Source organism: Gossypium hirsutum, chromosome A05 (genome assembly GCF_007990345.1).
Source record: "Gossypium hirsutum isolate 1008001.06 chromosome A05, Gossypium_hirsutum_v2.1, whole genome shotgun sequence".
Taxonomy (NCBI): Eukaryota; Viridiplantae; Streptophyta; class Magnoliopsida; order Malvales; family Malvaceae; genus Gossypium; species Gossypium hirsutum.
This window is the reverse complement of record NC_053428.1, coordinates 82,752,556-82,770,964: the sequence shown is the minus strand read 5'-3', so window position 1 is coordinate 82,770,964 and position 18,409 is coordinate 82,752,556. Positions and strand designations below refer to the sequence as shown.

The 18,409-nt window shown below is 31.9% G+C and overlaps 2 protein-coding genes across 3 annotated transcripts; both read right to left on the bottom strand.

Annotated features, from left to right (window-relative positions):
- Positions 1-1,865: 1,865 nt before the first annotated feature.
- LOC107948497 (regulation of nuclear pre-mRNA domain-containing protein 1B) lies at positions 1,866-5,999 on the bottom strand. Of its 2 annotated transcripts, none has more exons than XM_041112537.1 (8): positions 5,776-5,999; positions 5,030-5,182; positions 4,527-4,774; positions 3,699-3,818; positions 3,448-3,607; positions 3,092-3,231; positions 2,977-3,012; positions 1,866-2,876 (listed from the first exon to the last, which is right to left on the bottom strand). In XM_041112537.1, the coding sequence occupies exons 2-8, from the start codon at positions 5,103-5,105 to the stop codon at positions 2,082-2,084; spliced, it is 1,575 nt and encodes a 524-aa protein (XP_040968471.1). In that variant the 5' UTR covers positions 5,106-5,182; positions 5,776-5,999; the 3' UTR covers positions 1,866-2,081. The 2 variants fall into 2 exon arrangements, with proteins under 2 accessions (XP_040968471.1, XP_016738555.1); XM_016883066.2 differs by having other exon boundaries at positions 3,448-3,604; positions 5,776-5,998.
- A 7,124-nt stretch (positions 6,000-13,123) lies between these two features.
- LOC107948498 (exocyst complex component EXO70B1) lies at positions 13,124-16,971 on the bottom strand. Its single transcript, XM_016883067.2, has one exon. The coding sequence runs from the start codon at positions 15,379-15,381 to the stop codon at positions 13,459-13,461; it is 1,923 nt and encodes a 640-aa protein (XP_016738556.1). The 5' UTR covers positions 15,382-16,971; the 3' UTR covers positions 13,124-13,458.
- Positions 16,972-18,409: the final 1,438 nt, after the last annotated feature.

Genomic DNA, 18,409 nt, shown 5'->3' with positions numbered 1-18,409 from the left:
CAGAAAAACATGTCGTAGGGAAAAGCCGGTGAAACCCTCGTGGTGTGCACACCACAATCGTTGTATATAAAATAAAATAAAAAAGGACGATTCCCCGATACATTGGATGTCGGTCGATCCATTACATTTGACATTTATCTAATTTAGTCGGTAATCAATTTGGCTTTGAATTTGCTAAACGTGCCATAAGATTTGTGTTATACTAAAAAGAAAGGAGTTTATTTTTAAAAACTTGATTCATTAGTTATTGTTGCTGCTAATCGATGGCAGACAAATTGTTGTTGGGGAGAAGACCAAAGTTTTCGACATTTACTTCGGTTTCCACACATTAGATTATTTTTTTTCATTACATAATTAGTTGAATAACTTCGGTATTTTATAATGTCAATTAATCTATAGACAAGTTGATAGTCTTTTCATTTTTTTTTTCTTTAAAAAGGAAAATCCATCATGGATATGGTATAGTAAATTAGTAAATATGCAAAATCTGACACTAATTAATCACTTTGATTATGAATGAATATATAACAAGATGAGTTATATAACATTTTAGTTTGTATCTGGTCGGTTTAATTAAATTACTACAAAAACAAGTACTTAAGCAAGTATGGAGTACTGGGGTTGGTGTCGTACGGTCTCCCACTTGGACCTGTTGGGTTTAGTTTGTGAAGCAAAAACTGGGCGGCAAACACAGCTTTTCAAAAATGAGACCAATCTTACTTTATCAGCCTCACTTGTGTTTGACCCCTATAGTTAAAGCCAACACGACATGACGGCTTTTCTCAGCTTTTGTTCCTCACTTGGCTCTCTGTCTCGTATATGTTGAAGCAGCTGACGTTGAATGCAAGTTTTTCGATGGTAAATTCTTTTTTGGTATTTCAAGAAGTACGAACGTTGAGAGTTTAAGGTTGGTTTTTATAGATATCTATGTGGATGTTGGGATCTGACTAGTGTTTCCACAATTTTGTCATTAGGGAATGTCTGTTTTCAAGTTGGAGTTGTTTTATATTATTACTAATGTTATAATGTCTAAAAGAGACTCATTAGGTTACGAATGAATGATTGACTTGGCTGCACTCTCCTTCTATGAACTTCGTCAATAACATGGGATTTGAGACAATATATAGTATTAACTTTAAATAGTAACAAAAAAACCCATAGTTTATATCAGGTTATAGAAATAGTGGGGGTACACATGGGATGTAAAAACAACAATGGTTCTCAGGGACAAATTAATAATATGGATTGGATTGGAAGGCAGCTTTTGTTTCCTCTCCACAATTAACAACAGGTCAAAGGTTGAACTACAAATGTACCCGACTGCATAAATTATCACGCAATCCCAGATCCATCCATGATGTGAGACTGCAACTCCCAACTCATTTCTAACAGCTTTGGTCGTCTCCTCTGTTGGATTCTTTTCTTCCAAAAACTCAATCGTAGCTGCTTGTGGTTTAAGTTGTTAAAGACATCAAATTTTAGATGCAACTAATCCCAAGAAACTTGGAAACCTTGAAATCACTCCTTAAAATTAACGTGTATTTATTCTACGTAGGGTCAAAGTGTGTCATGATGATACGACTGTTATTACTGCCCGGGTTTGAGTCTTAGGCACAGCCAAACATCAGACAATGCTATGTTTCATATCTATTTTCCACTTCATGTCTTCTCTGGCCCCCGTCTGTCTGTCCGAAAGCCAGACATGATATTTACTTGGTTTTGATAATATATATTTAAAAAAACCACTTGACACGTCATACTCACGCCATTGTTTCACCACCACCACACTCCTCTGTGCCCCTCTTCAACTATCAGGGGAAAAAAAATTCCGATAGCATGTTAGGGTATGTTAAAAACACAAGGTATTCACATAAGGTTTTCTTATACAATCCAAGAATGCCATAAATAGTTTTAAATAACAAAGACTCGAACACAATTGATATATGTGAGTTACAAGAAATTTACATTGTGCACATGCAGAACAAAGATTGGTCTTGTGCCGACTGCTGAGAGGATTAGTTTCTGAATAACCAAGTCTATCTAACAAGAACAATTCATTTTAAAGCATCCTATCTGAACTTCTACGGTCGAGAAATAGGTGCCGTTGGCAAGGATGACGGCTGGTTATGAAAACCTTCAGAGCTTTGGAAACTCTGGTAAGAATTAGTTGATGATGTGGCAAATAAGGAGATGCCACTCATTGCAGCTCCAGCTATGGAATAACCAGGCAAGGAAGGCTGCTGTGATGTCATGCTATAGCTAAATGTCGCCCCATTTATTGATCCAGCAGTTGGCATGTACTGGGTCACAGCATACGGTGGCATAGGCGGCAGTGGTGGCAGAGGTGGAGGAGACGATGATGGAGGAGGTGGCACCTCATTTAGAGTCAACTGCTGGGTAGTGGTCACAACATTGTGTTGGTGCGATTCAGGATGCAAGAATGGTGGAACTGAGGCTGGTTGCGGACTCTGAGATGGTATGTAAGACTGGTCATTCTCACGCTTAGATCTCTTCTCAGAAGGGTAATCACCAGACGAGTCTTTCATAGGATTACCGATGACACCGTCAGAAGCAAGGGAAGACAAGACATAGGAAAGCATCTCCGCAGAGGATGTTGATGCAGTTAGCTTCGCTGCTACTGCAGCAGCTGCAGATTTCCGAGGATCTTCCTCATTGCGGCCAGAATTATCAGGAAAAGATGCTTGCCGGGCATACATCACAGGAGCTGATTGCTCTGTAGCTGATGGAATAAAACTTTGAGGTGCAATAGATGTGTGAGGTTCCTTTGAACTTTGCTCAGCTACCAACTCGGGATTGTCAATATTTAAAAATTGCCTGCAGATGTTACCGGCATGTTCCGATCGGGACTGTGCCACCTGTAAAAAATGATGAGCAATATCAGAATGCATGTATTTACATTAGTAGCAATTTTTTAAATATATTCAAATTGAGATATTGAAGTGTATGCTGTCAGACCTGAAGCTCAGCACGAACTTGCTCCAACTTGAATTCCTGGCAACAAAAGTAAATCAGCTTTTTTTTTTAAAACAACCACAAATAATATTTCTGTAATTAGATTAGTCAAAGTAACCTGCTCCTGAAGAGCCTCTCTCAAATGTGAGACTAGACTAGCTCTTGATGATGCAACAGCCGTTAGCTGCTGAATACAATCCCTCAATACAACATGTTGACCCTGGACCTCCTCCACAAGTGCAGATCCATGGAACTGCCCTGTTCAAAGGAATTGGGATTGAAAAACGATAAGTGTCTTGAGATATGAACAAAGCCTCCATGGTAATTAATCATTGTTCAAATGAGAAATATTTGGTCTCACGATGTGGTAATAGCCAACAAGGATGATGAATAGTAGTTAAAGGTACTAACTTCTTAATAAGCAACAAAAGTACAACTCAAATATGCTGGCAAAATTAGCAATGCAGATCATACCTGTATTGACATCGGTGCCAATTTCTTTATCTACTTTATCGATACAACTAATAGCATTCCTACATTTGCTGAATATAACATCTTCATCCATCTGACTACCATAAACAACTTGATAGGCTGACACTATTTTGTCCACTGTATTTCTAACAGGTTGCTTCTGCTAGGACAAATATAAAGGAGAAATGACATTAGTCCATGACAAAAACTTAACTGCAAAACAGAAAATGCAATCCACATGGAAGTTATCTTACCAGCTTTACACCTACATGCCTGCCATTTCTATTATTGTTTTCTGATTGTCTGCCGACAAGCTCTTCCTTAAGAATTTGTCCCTGAGAACCAAATACTTTTCTCTCTTCCCATATACGGATCTAAATTTCAAAAGTAAAAGGAAAAAAAGATATATTTGGAAATTGATCATTTGAAACAGTATCACAGCATGAATTTAAAGTACATATGTATTGAAAGAAAATACTAACCAACCATACACAATATAACAATAAAGTTAAAAAAAAAAAAACCTTGTATTGTCCAATGATTGTTCCATTAACAGCATTTCATTTGTCAGAAATTACACAAACACCACAATAAAAACCAAGACAGTGAACTCCACCTAGAAACATAGTTGTACTGAAACAAAAGCTCAACTGCTGGACCTTGACAATTAAATAAGCACCACCAGGAAAAGTGCAAGTACTTTCAACCAATCAGAACCCAATGGATACTAATATAAGTGATGTTTGAAACTCAGCCTATGCCTAGTTATAGACAAATTTATTAGAATAAGAAGTGGACAAAAAGTGAGGATCGACATGACACTGGCAACAGAAGCATTATGTCATCATATTATGAGCATAAACTTAGCATTGTCAATTTAACTTTATTTAGTAGCAATATCACATTCTTAAGGAACCTAAGTGCAACCATTCAGGTCTTCCATTTTACAAGACAAGTTAAGCACTTTGTCTTTGTCACTTTAGGTCATGAATCAGGGCCATAAGTCATATTTAACCCTTCACTTAGATTTCAATTAAAAGCCCAAGAAAACAAGATCTATACGGAAGTTTAGGTGGCTATACCAAACGCAATGCAGCATTCCTTCCAAACACGTCTCCGTTTTCAATCACATCACGAAGAGCATTAGGAAGAACCTTCCAAAATTCACCAACAAATTCTGAACCCTTACGCCTGCTATTCTGCAAAATATCATTGGCAAGATACAGAAAGGCCAATCTCTGCTCACGTGGGGAGCAATGAAATTGTCTGTCCCAAGTTTCAACAACTTGTTTTGCCTTATTCATATGGAAAATACACCAATGTGACAAAGCTTAACAAGTTAAGGATGCAAAAATAAGCTTTAAAAGTTCGTTTTCTGTAACTTAGACAGCAACTAGATAGCCACATCAAAGCAACATAAGCAGTAACTTATGTATGAGAAGTAATAAATGAGTATCTGATCAATTATTTTGCCTGCCAGTTGGTGAAAAACATGACCCCACAACGAAAGCAAGACCGGCCAAAAAATAACCGTCCTAAATAGGCAAAGAAGCACAGAATCTGCAATTATTTTCTGAAAGGATACTCTCTATGCTCGCTTGTGAGTTATTAAGCTTGGCTAGCTTTTCCACCAAGATTTGAGCATTAAATGAACTTCCCATTGTTGCTACTGAAGGCTGAGCAACAATGACAAACAGTAGAGACCTTCAAAATCCAACCTTTCAACAGAAGCCACAACCTGAATTACAAAACATGCATGCTAACTAAGCAAAACCATACTGAATTGCAAAGTTCATATAAACAACAAACATTTTAGTGAAAGGATGATATGCTTTGAAAGTTTACTCCAATAAAAGTGCAGCTTATATAGCAATAACCTTAACTAATATTCCACAACTAAACAATTCCTGATTCATAAAATTATTCAAAATTTAATATTTTTCCCTCTTTCATAGGATATATAATTCAAATTTATCTTTTTACTGCTAAAATAAAATTATTATTATTTCTTTTTATTTTGTTTTGGTCACATGACACCCCACTAGTCAGAGAATATCATGGAATAATGATACTGAAATCACCATCAGTTGGTTTCAAGTTAGAAAAAGAAAAATGAGAGTGAGTCTCCTATTTAAGAAACAAAATTGTGAATTTGAAGCAGCACTCTTTAAGCTACAAAATAAAATTGAAGCATAAGGACTTGAAAGCAAGAACTAATCAAGGAATGATTTTTACAAAAACTTAGCGGTGCCAGAATAATAATTAAACAAAGAAAACGCTAAGAAATAGAGAATGAAGGAGAAGGAGAAGGAGAAAGAAAAGAGAGAGAACCTGCAAAAGGCGACTGCAGGAGACGCAGGCTAAAATCAACGGCGGGTGAGTATAAAAGGTGGGCCGATAGTGGTGGTCATGGAGAGTGAATTAGGGAAAACATCATTCTATTTGGGGATTAGGGTTTTGTTTCGAAGTGCGTTTCTTTGTTTCGCAGAAGGTTTCGTGCGGTTAACTGTATGAACTGGAGCGTTTGGTTCCTTTTTGAGTTTGGAATCTATTAATTCCTTTGTTGTTGTTTTTTTTTATATAAAAAATATTTTTGTTGGAGGTAAATTCCATTAATCTTAGCATATGAAAAAAGATAAGGAAAATATATTGTAAAAGTTAAAATTTAAAATTAAATTATTTTTAGAAAATAATATTAAGATTTAGTTTGTGAGTCCATAAAATATATGAGTTGTGATGTTGAACATGCACGAGGCACACACATTGTATTAATAATTAAAATGACAAAATTTATCTCTCTACTTTAATCAATCATCATGCTCAAGCAAAGCAACTAATTTAAAAATCGTTTTAACTTTAAAGAGATTTGGTTGGTTGGGTTTCTAAGAATGACAATTTGGTAACCTTTTGTTGGCCGGAAAAAAGCATTATGGCGGTGGAGTCAAGCTGGGATTTTCTTTTTATTTTATCAAGTCACCGAGGCATTTTAGATGTTTTATTAAACATGACACAGTTTGGGTTCATAAATACATATTCACTAGATTTGTCTCAATGTGTGGGTATCTTCGATATTCAGCTTACACAAAATTTGTTGTTTGATAAATAAATAAAAATTGTTAATGGCATGGGACTAACAATCTCTATACTCATAAGCCCACTCCTTGTAGTTTTTGGGTGCCATGATGATTTTCGGGAAACAAAAGTTTTTCGCCATTTTATTTACTTTTCACTTCAAAAACAAAAAAGGGAAATTTTTAACCAACTCCCTCTTTTTATAGTTTAAAATTTCAAGTACCAAATTAAAATTTTTATTAAAGTACAAGGCTCAATTTTGTCACTATCCCTTAAAATAATAATGTGTATATTTAATTTATAATTAATGTAAACATAACAAAAACAATCATCAAATCTAAATATTTTATCTTGACTTGTATAAATCGGTAAATACCTATTTGACACGAAATCAATCCGTGCAACCTTCATCCCTTATTTCAATATTATATAAATAAATCTTAGAACTCGTATTATTATAATTAATTAATTTTTTATCCTGTGTAATAATTAAAATATATTGAATTACATGTTTAAAAATAAATTTGTAAAATTAATATTCCATAATAAATTTATCTTATATGAGTTTAATAAATTTTAAAAATTATTCTTATAAATATATATTGTATTAAATATAAATACAAAATATATATTATATAAATTCCACATTACAATTCCAAAATGAATCATAACTACACGTAAATTATTCAAAAAAATAAATTTTATTATACAAAATTAATCATACGAGACTGTTTAAATAAACATTGACCAAAATTAGAATGTACTGTAATTACATAAAAATAATTCCAATTTACAGCATACACAAAATTAAATCAAAATACAAAATCGTATCAACAATGCACAACATTACATGTTAAATTTTGTAATATGTTTTCTTATATAATAAAGAATTTCAAACTCACACACACATTCATTTAAATTAATACTATCTAAGTATTGCCTACAAATTAACCTCACGATATTGGAAATATGATGAACACCATTGATCAATAGGTCAAATACTAGAGTTTCATAATATGTTTTTTTATTTATAATTTATTTTTGCAATGTCATTTTATATATGAGTTTTTAAAATGTTAAAATTTTTAAAAATATGTTTTCTTTTTCAAATTTAAATAGTAATTATTAATTATATTTATAATATTTTATAAATTACATGTTTTAAATTTTTTTAATACTAATATTCGTTAAACTATTTATTTTTTAAGATTAATATTAAAATTTATATTGAAACAATTTGTTGTAGACTTAAAATCTATACCTAAATAGTTAACCATACTAATCAACTTAAAAAAATTGTAAAAAATAAATATTAAAAAGAAACAGAATACATATAAATAATATAAATGTTTTCTATGAACTAACTTACAAACAAAATGGTGTACTTATACCATAAATAAATTAACAAAAAAATATTTAAATATTAATTTAGATAGTCGTTTATATGTATTAGTACATATCAGATTTAATTGAATGTTATTTTAACTAAACAAATTGAGTTGTCTTATAACCTCTCCAACTCAATTTAGACGTTAAGTTCAAATTTGAAAGATTACATTAGTAACAGAAATGGTCCAGTAAGTTATCAGAATTTATAAAATAGTTATTTTAAAATATTTATTTATATTAGAAGAAAACTTAGCTTATTTTTAGAAAATGGATAAATATAAAATTGGTATCCAAATTTGTTTACTTCTTCCAGATTAGTATTTATGGGTTTTTTTGTCCTAGATAAGTACCCAAATTTTTTTTCCATCCACTATATTGGTATCCAAACCTAACATCGTTAAGTTCTAGACATGTGGCGGCAAAAAATTGTGACACATGGCGTAAATGACGTTATGGTAATGTCATAATCTAAAAAAAAATTTTTAAAACTCATTTTTTTCTTTTGTCTTTTTTCCCCCCAACTTTTTTTATCGTGTAATTAATTTCCTTTTCTTTTTCTTTTTCCTTTGTTGATGACATTGGAAACTTTGATTTTGTTTGAAATCACATGGTTAGGTCCATGTACAGTAATTTGGAGTAATGCAGATTATAATTGTAAAGAAAAAAAAAATCCAAATTCAAAGAAATACTCTTCCTTAAAGGAAATGCAAATCTTCGTCCATTTTTTATCATTAAATCAAGTTGAGCATTTAAAAATTTAAGCAAATCCCGATAAAAAAACTTCACATCTTAATCACTAAAGTCACTACTAGAGGTGTTCATGGGCTGAGTCGAGTCAGGTCGGGCCAGGCTAAACTAAAAATTCAGGCCATTTGCTCAGGTTCGTCCCGAAAAATAGGTCTAAAATTTTGCCCAAACCCAATCTGGATAAAATGCTAAAACCTGGGTCCAGCCCTCTCATATTAATTTTTTATATAATTTTTAAATATATATAATACATCAAAAATACTAAAAAATCAAAATAAATATTTCTCAATAAATTGAAAATAAATTTTAAAAAATATGCATACTTAAATAACACTAAGATAGATGTAACTTAACAAACAAATGTCTCTACAATAATAACAAAATTAATAAATGCCTTTAAAATAATAATAAAATTAACAATAAAATAAGTTTTATACAATATCCAAATAATAACAACAAAATAGTAGCAACATAATAGTAAAATTGTAGCAAAATAGGAAGAAAACAACAAGAAAATAATATTAAAAAAAAAAAGCAAATTTTTTGTCCTTTAGTAAATTTGGACCAGGTCGGGCCCGGGCAAAAAATGTCTTACCATAGCCCAGCCTGTTTTTTAAATGGGTCTTATTTTTTTGTCCAAACCCATTTTCCGAACCTATATTTTTACCCAAACCTTTCCACATTTTGGGATGGCCTTCGGGTCGGGCCAGGTGGAACAGGTCCCTAAACCTACACATGGTTTGCCTAGATTCTCTTGTAAAAGAACACATTCACCTGGAGCCCGATCGGTGTTCCTTACGATCAAATCTGATCCGATGCAGCTAGAACAGGTCCTTCAAGAGACATTTATACACGAGCTAATGATTGATTTTGAGATTTGTCAAGATTATCGAAAGATTCAACAAGAATTGAAAATATTGAGTAATTGAGTTGAAAGATTAAATTTGAATCGATGTTATTGCGGAATTTACAAATTCTACTAATTGAAACGAATGTACTTTCCGAACGTTGTTGAAAAAAAAATAGATACTATCAATAACACTAACTTTTTAACCACCAAACCTAATTCATTTATTGATTAATCATTTCAATTAAGCTCTGAATTTTAGTGCTTGACATGTCTAATGACCATGATCTTTTATTCGTATTAGTAACTACCGAGTTTAATTGAATTTTGGATCCATAATTACACTTCCATAGAAATCATTCCTTTTGATTATTTTTTTAATTATTTTGTAAAAGAAGTTCATTCTCTAAAATCTTCATTATTTGATTTCCATAATTAAGGAATTAAAATCCGTATTTTGTAATAAAATAGCCTGAATCACGTTTGATGCTAATTATTGTGACGTGCAAACCTTAATTAAAGTTGTTCAATCTGACCTTAAATTAATTGTAAGATTAGGTATTCTAGTTAGCATTACCTTAATTAACATTATTGTATAATTACATATTCTAAAACTTAATAGTAAGATTACTTAACTATACCTTCGATTAATTAAATGTTGATGTGTCTTGTATTTATCAAAAAAATAATTCATTTAGAACTTAAACTTATCTAAATTATTCAAAAACCCTGCTATATGATATATATACTAATTTTTTTTATCCGTGCGATGCATAAGATTATTATATTTAATAATTAAAATTAAATAAATTGGTTCATAATTTTTTAAAATTTTTAATATTTTCAAGATAATATGATTACAAAGGTTTAAAATATCATAATATTAGAATCACTTTTTAAAAATTTATAATTGATATTAGGATCAATTATAATTGGTTAGTAAAATGTTTTTTAAAAAATAATTTGGTAATAAATTATTTACCGATTTAAATAAAAAACCGTTTGGGATATATTTTATTTAAAAAATTATTTGTGTGTAATGATAAGACATATTACACTTTTAATGGGAGGACATAAGTTCAAATCTTGAAGACAATATTTTGGAGAGAGACAATTACAAATACCGAACATACACCTTAAAATAGACATACATAATATAAAAATAAAATGGTTTTCCAAATTTTGTAATAAAAAATTATTCTTAAAAATTAATTTGAATAAATTGTTTCCTCTTATTTTTGCAATAAATAAATGTTTTTAATAACCAAATGAAAAACTTGAATTATATTGTACTAAGAATTGAAATTTAATAAATAATATTTAATAATAAAATATTAGCGGATGGAGTTTTAGTTTTATTGGTATGAAAATTATTAAAAAAATAATAATATAAATTTAAAAAAAGCTATTATTAAGAACAAATTAAAATTATATTGTACTAATAAAAGTAAGTTTAAAAGATTTAATTAAATTATATTGTACTAACAACAATATATATATATGAAATAATGGATATAGGAAAACTTTAGAAATCGTTCAAGAAATCAAATCAAAAAAATTTTTGAGATGACATATATCTCACTTTATAATTTAGGATTAGTATAATAATTTATTTAGTCCTCTAATTTTTTAAAAAAAATATTTTAGCTCTCTATTTAATTTTCACTTTTCTTACATTTTAAACTTACGTTTTTTTATCAAATCACTTCAAAATGGATGAAAAAGTTAACTTTTTTAACACGTGGATAACTTATTAATATTTAATTATTTTTTAGAATTTAAAAATTATAAATTTTATTTTTAAAAATTAAAAATCATTAAAAGTATTTAAAAGTATAAAAAATATAAAAATATATATTTAAAATTTTTAAAATGAATTAAATGTTAATGTGTCATCCATGTGACAATCCATGTATATGTCAGATCAGCAAAGTTAATAAATGTGAACTTTTCCATCCATATTTGGGTGATTGACAAAAAAATTCAAGTTCAAGTATAAAAAAAAAAACCTAAAAATTAAATGAATAATTAAAATGACTTGGTGAAAGAAAAAAAAGTGATTGTCCCTTAAAAGAATTATAAAACTCTCCTAACAGCTCAATCAATAGTTTGATAATGGAAGGATTTATGTTGGAAATTGAGCCATAACACTATTTTACCTCTTTGCATGTGCCATTCACTCCTCTATCGCCATTTTCATTTCATTTCTTACTCTCAAAAATCGTCATCTAAAAACTAACATGCAAGTCCAAATCTCTAATATATTCACTCCTTTTAAGTTTTAACGTAGGATAACTTGTATTCCCCACAAATTAATTATCAAAAACTTTCACACTTTACTCATCAAAAAAACATGAAGTTAACACCCAGATGAATCTCTTAAATTTTATGATAGTAGTTAATCGATATAATATATGGTGAATTAGTGAATTACAATAACAGGACAAAGTTCGAACAACAAATACGATTAGCGCGACTCAAACCTAAGTCACACTTGAGGCAGTAAACACCCTTAGCTATATATTCATATTATTACACAAATATGTAACTATTGTAAAAGTTACAATAATTTAATTAATATATAAATCAATATAGAAAAATAAAAGAATATTCGTGTCATATATATTTATTTGAATATGTTATTTAAGATATGCCTCACATACTTTATATGACTTTTTTAAAAATTAGTATTACCATATTTTAATCATAATTAATTTTATTTATTTAAAAACGTTTAAACTAACTTTTAAAAAAATAACATAAACTAAAATTCTTGTAGTTTTTTAAATAAAAATTTGAAATTTTCATTACATTGTTAATATATATTATTAGAGATAGAATCAATCAATTTTGTTGAAAATATACTTAGATAATATTCAATTTAATAAATAGTATAAAAAATTTATTCAAATTCATCATGACTAATAAAAAGTTATTTCAGAACTAAAAGTAATAATTAAAATTTAATAGGGACTAATATCATAATTTTAAAAAGATTATTAAGCACAATGATTTCAATAAGATTTGGAAAGGGATCAATCTTTAAAAGAAATTATGAAGTAAATAAGCCAAAAAAGATTAATGCGAAATAAGCGTTTATTTCCATTTTTAGCCTAAACTTTGTAATTTAATATAGTATAATTTATGCGAATGCATAAAGGGTATGATGTGCAAGGTTTTGTGTTAGGAACAATTGGTATTCCATCTCAGTTCTTGGCTAATAAAGATGGGCAGTTAATGGAGAATCTTGAGAATGTGTTGCATAGACAGCAATATAAGCTGCTAGCATCGTGGCTGCTATCAACAGTAAATCATGAAGTCTTGATCTATTTTACAAATGCTCACACTAGTTTTGAGGTTTGGGCAACTATAGAAAGGAGATTTGAAAAAAGTTGTTTTAGGAGGAGTAATTCGCAGTCCCTTGGAGAATCGGATTGTTGGTTTCCATCGAAACTCAAACTTTGCATGGGAGAGGGAATCTTTAGATTTATGAACTTCCTCCTGTAGGTGTAGAGAATGTTCTTTTAGGAGCATTGATTATGATAGAGATTGTGTTGTTAGGGTTTGAGCTCCTCTTTTCTTAAAAAAGTAATTGAAGCTACACAAATCAAAATCACCAAGGAAAAAGGTTACAATCAAAATCATGTTCCTCATACGAGTACTTGAAAAAGGTTTAGAAAAATGCAAGAAGAAATTACATGGATCAAAATCATAAAGTTGGAGTAGGTTCAATGAATTTGGAAGAAAAGAGCAAAAATAATTGTATACCTGCTAATCACCAAACTGCGTGTTTAGTTACTATGGTGGCATATGCACATCTAATTCAAGCATCTTAGCCCCCTAAAAGCAACAACAAAAAAAGAAGAGAAAAAGAGCTCCCAAATCCTTACCACCTTGATTTGGTTTTCTTGATAGAAAACAAAAAGGGCCGAATTTTCCTTTCTTTAATGATTTCTCAATTATGCTTTCCTCCTTGGCATGGAACTAGTGCTTCCATCAAACAGTCCTTCAATGTAAGCCTCTATATCTTCAGGCTGGAACTTAATGTACTTCTCTGTTTGTCTTCCAGGGGTCAAGTATCCCGAGAACCTTCCCAAGAAGGATCTGTATGCTGGTATAATCACACCTGCTATGGAAACCCTCAGCTCAGATTGCATTTGCTTATCGGACACCACCCACGAGCTTTGGGTCCTGTGAATTTCTTCGAACTTGGCGTTGAAGCTCTTGAATCTCTCTTTCAGCGCTGGTTTCACCACCTTCCCATTCACGTTCAGCCCCTCCATGTTTAAACAATCTAAGAGCTTCATCCAAGTCTCTCTCTTGTAACTCTGATGGTAGTTCCTAAGTTCATATGATCTCTTCTTATACCGGTTATCCCCCATCGCTTGGTGGATCTCCGGAGACCCTTTGATCTTCTGCAAGATGTAGCGTCCATTGTTCATCATGAAAATATTGCTCAAGGCCACGTCCTTGTAAAGCTTAGACTTTGCCTCTAGAATGGAGTCCAACAAGTCCATTATTTTTATCAAATGCCTTGAAAATGGGGATTGATTTTCATCATTGTTGCTCTGAGAGTTGCCTTGGTAATCCCGAGGCTTGCTCGTTGAATGTTCCTTGAAAACTTGCTCCAAGGTGTCCTTATACTCATCACATGCATATTTGAGATAATTCATTGTATAGCGAGTTAAAGGATGAACTGCCCCTCCAGGAACTGGGGTTCTTCCTGTATCAGACTTGATTGAATTCTCAAGATCACAAAAAATGCAAATCGCGGTTTCGCCAATCTTGCTCCGAGTCGCCGTTAACTCTGCCTTGAGCTCTTTGGCGCATTCTTCAGGAAACAGACTATCAATGGCGGAAGAATGATCTTGCAAGGTCTCATAGATGTCAAGAAATTTGAAGAGTTTCTCAGTGGAACGCTTGCTAAGGGCAACAGCTTCAGCGAAATTGAGGAGTTGAAGAAAGAGGACACGGATGAGGTTGGCAAAGAGGCTTTTAGCTACAGAAGGGTTGTCGGAGAAGATGGTTTGGGCGAGCTTGTGCTCCGCCGAGAAGTAGATATTAGCACATTCTTTGAAGGCCCTGACCCATGGAGGGATCTCCCTTTCCATTGCTTCCCATTGCATCCTTTGTATGTCATCCAAACTAATCTTCTCGAATCCTAGCTTGTTCAAGGTCTCCTCAATTGTATTCCTCCTGGTGACCATGTACACCTCGTAGCATTCGAACTCATATCCCCCAGAAATCATCAGCTTGGAAATTTTATTCAAGGTGGCCAAAACTTGTTTAGAATACCCTGGAAAGTTGGGCTCCTCTTTTGCTTGATCCTGACCAGCATCAGGGCTTTGATCTGCAGCAGCCTCTACGGTTCTCGACTCTTCCAGGAGAACCCTGAACTCATCCTCCAAATAACTCATAACTCGTTGGTGAATCCTCCCAATGCGGTTGATCAAAGGACCCCGATTGGAATCCGATTTGAAGACTGTGGAAACATGTCTATGCAGCTTAGACATCTGCTCCACAACTTTATGAAACCACCCATCATCCTCAGGATCAGGAACAGGACACCCCTTGGACTTTTCAGGCACTTCAAACCTAGATACTTTGTGTTCAACGAGATCCAAATACTTGTCAATGATGTCTGGAATCTCTAGACCCTCCTCCCCCGACAAGAAATGTTGAATGTCCTCCCAAGCTTTTTCCAAGGTGTATTTTATCTCAGCTTCCTTTGCTTCCCCTCGTTGTTCATTAGTTTCATTCTTGTCAGCTGCAGCAGGGTCCTTTTCCTTGGAACTCTTGAGGGACTCCGTCCGTGGCACCGAGTTCTTATGGTCATGGTCTCCGCTCTTAAAACTCGAAGACTTGTCAGGGTTGTGATTCATTTCCAGGGGTAAGGCTAAGCTAAAGAAGAGGGTTGTAGGGAAAAGGAAAACAAAGATGAAAGGTAGAGGAAAAAGTAGATAGAGAAAGATGCAAAAGAGGAAGCAGAAATATCGGTGTTGTAATTCGCAACTATTTTCGACTAGTGAAATTGGTTTGGTTGGAAATGGTCCAATGTGAAGACAGGAAATGGTTGTGGGGTGTGTGTGTTTTAATCTGTTTTTGGGGACGTGAGAGGTTGACCAGTGGCCTCTTTTGCCACCTTTTGGTGCTTCCCGCGTCGCTTCTTTGCTTATGCTCGTCCAGTACTTCAATTATATCAGGTACCTCACGTTAGATAATTAATTATGAACCAAACTATATTATATTATGTACCACACACCACGTTTTACGACTTCATCGATTTGAAGAAACTGCAGGGTTGTTTCTTATTTTGTAACAAAAATTTGAACGAATTAATCAAGATTATATATCCACATGGATTTAGATTGCATATTAGTATCTGTAGGTACTCAAATTTATTCGGGCCCAAAATTATTATTAATCAACCCAAACACAAAACAGAATAAAAAACAAAAACTCAATCTACAAATGGCCCAAACAAAAATTTTAAACCCCTAACCCAAAACCTGGATAGCCCGATAGGCCCAAAACCCAAGCCAATTTTGAAACCCTAGTTTCCCCTAGCGCCGTACCCCTCCCACGTGAGTCGTTGGCGCGTCCAACGCCTGAGGTTTGGCTCCCCTTTGTCCCGTTGCACCAAAACGGCCATCTACGGCCCCGTTGACCTTTGTGCATCTGCAAAAGAGGGCAAAAAAGGAAACGAAACAAGACAATAGAGCAAAAGGCCAAGAACAGAGCAGAAAGGAAGCAAGAGAACAAGCAAAGCATAGACAATAGCATTGTATTTTCGGCTATAAAGCCCGAAAAACCAGATTATTTTAAAAAAGAAAAGGAGAAAAAAAACGCATATTGAAATACACAAGAGACCATTAAAAATCGAAAGGTGATTTCAGATTTATTTTTAGTGTTTCGATTCATTGTTTTTTCTTTTTGTTCCACTGTATAGTTCTTTCACATAAAAATATAAAAGAGGGAAAAGGGACTTATCTTTTTTGAAGAACGCCTCTGATTCCTCGTTTGCTTCGTTGAGATCGAAGCTAAAAGGGGGATTAGAGAGATATGGCCTCCAATAGGATCGGGTTTGGCCCTCATACGACGCTATCCGCCAACTACGGTGGTGAACTGGCGGTTGGGGGAAAGGAACCGTCGGATTTGACCGATTCAAAGAGATAGGAAACTTAGATTTCTTTGGTTTTAATTTTTTCTTAATGACCAAATGTATTTTAGGGTTTTTTTTTCTTTTGTAAAGAACACCAGACAACGTCGTTTTCGGCCAGTTTCAATGGTCTCAAAACGGCACTGTTTAGGAGCCAAGACCCAATGACTCGGCCCGTGTTCGGATGAAATCCGCGTGTTTGGCCTTAGAGGGATAATTACACGCTATATCCTCCCCTTTCGCGCTAACATTCAATCAGGCCTTGTTCCCATTTTCTCTATTTTTTAAATTTATCCCTAAAGTTTGCGCATAAATGCAATTCGATCTATGTCAAAGCTCAGCGTTTTGGGACCTGGATTATTTCCAGTTCTAGTCCCTGTGCGTTTACAAGTATTGCGCGTTGATCCTCATTTTAATTTCGAAAGTTTATATTAGTTATAAATTTCCCCTTTCATTTTAATTTTAGTTTAATTAAGTTTTTCTGGCATTTTTTAAAGTGTTTATTTCATATTTTTTTATTTCTTGTTTACTCACATTTATGTTTCAAGCTATTTTAATAATTATATTGGGTTTTCTTAAAAGTCATCATTGTAAATTTTTTTATCATATCGTTTTAATATTTTGTATAATGTTTTTTATAAATGTTTTTATACATTAGTATATATATGATTCATGATAGAGCTAATCTTATTCTATGTATATTATTAATCTCATTTTATTTTGCACGTGTAATCTCTTTTAAATTTATTTACATAGTATATATTGATGTTATTTAAAGGAAAATCTCACATGTCTTATATTTTTTACATTATTACTATACATGTATATATATTGGTATTTATGTTTGAGATATATACATTACTAAATTCGTGTGTTTATACATATAGCTTTTTTTATTATGTACATAATTATGTTTCTAAAATCTGTTACATGTATGACTTATGGAAAAAATTAATTTAGTCTTACATTCTCATGCAATTTTTGCAACTAATTATTTTCAAATCTATTTATATATATATATGTTTTGTGAACCTATTATGTATATTTCTTAAAATTATATCTTATTATGTATTCTTGCTGTACTTTCATATTCTATATATTATTAAATTTTTCTTTATTGAGTGTGTTTTAATAAATATTTTTTAACATTTATATATTATTTGATTTAAAAGTTTTCATTCTATAACACATATTTTAATGAATGCATATATATCTTTAGTTTGTTTTTACAAATAGTTTCAAATTCAATAATTCATCTATAGCACATTATGTGTTAATCCTTTTAAATTTGTCTTATACATATTATTTTTTTTATTTTTCATTTTGTTTTGCATATTTTACATTTGATTGTGTTGTATTAGGCTATGTATATTATTGTTGTACATTATTTTCATTTTGTATTACTATTATATTGATTATTCTTCATTCATGCTTAGGAAATTGATAATATTTTTCTTAGACTGGTTGAATTTAATTGTTTATTTTGTTAGTTGATTAAATGAATTATATTATCTTCATTCATCCATCATAGTATTTCATACATGCATATTATCCCATGTTTTTATTTTTCCTTTTTGGTTTACAAATATCACTTTATAATTTCCAACTCTTTAAAACTAATTATTCCATTTTATTTCAAGTCAAATTAATGCATTTCAAGCTGGTTTTATGATTATTCGTTTGAAAATTCTTTAAAATGAAGGCAATGTTTGATGTTTAGAAATTCGGGAAATCATGCCCTACCGTGCTGG

Excerpts from the sequence above, each read along its gene's own strand:
- LOC107948497 (XM_041112537.1), bottom strand. The coding sequence starts at position 5,105 with ATGGGAAGTTCATTTAATGCTCAAATCTTGGTGGAAAAGCTAGCCAAG. Across the intron at positions 3,013-3,091 it reads GAGAGGCTCTTCAGGAGCAG|GAATTCAAGTTGGAGCAAGT; the intron begins GTTACTTTGACT and ends TTTTGTTGCCAG. Across the intron at positions 2,877-2,976 it reads AAGTTCGTGCTGAGCTTCAG|GTGGCACAGTCCCGATCGGA; the intron begins GTCTGACAGCAT and ends CATTTTTTACAG.
- LOC107948498 (XM_016883067.2), bottom strand. The coding sequence starts at position 15,381 with ATGAATCACAACCCTGACAAGTCTTCGAGTTTTAAGAGCGGAGACCAT.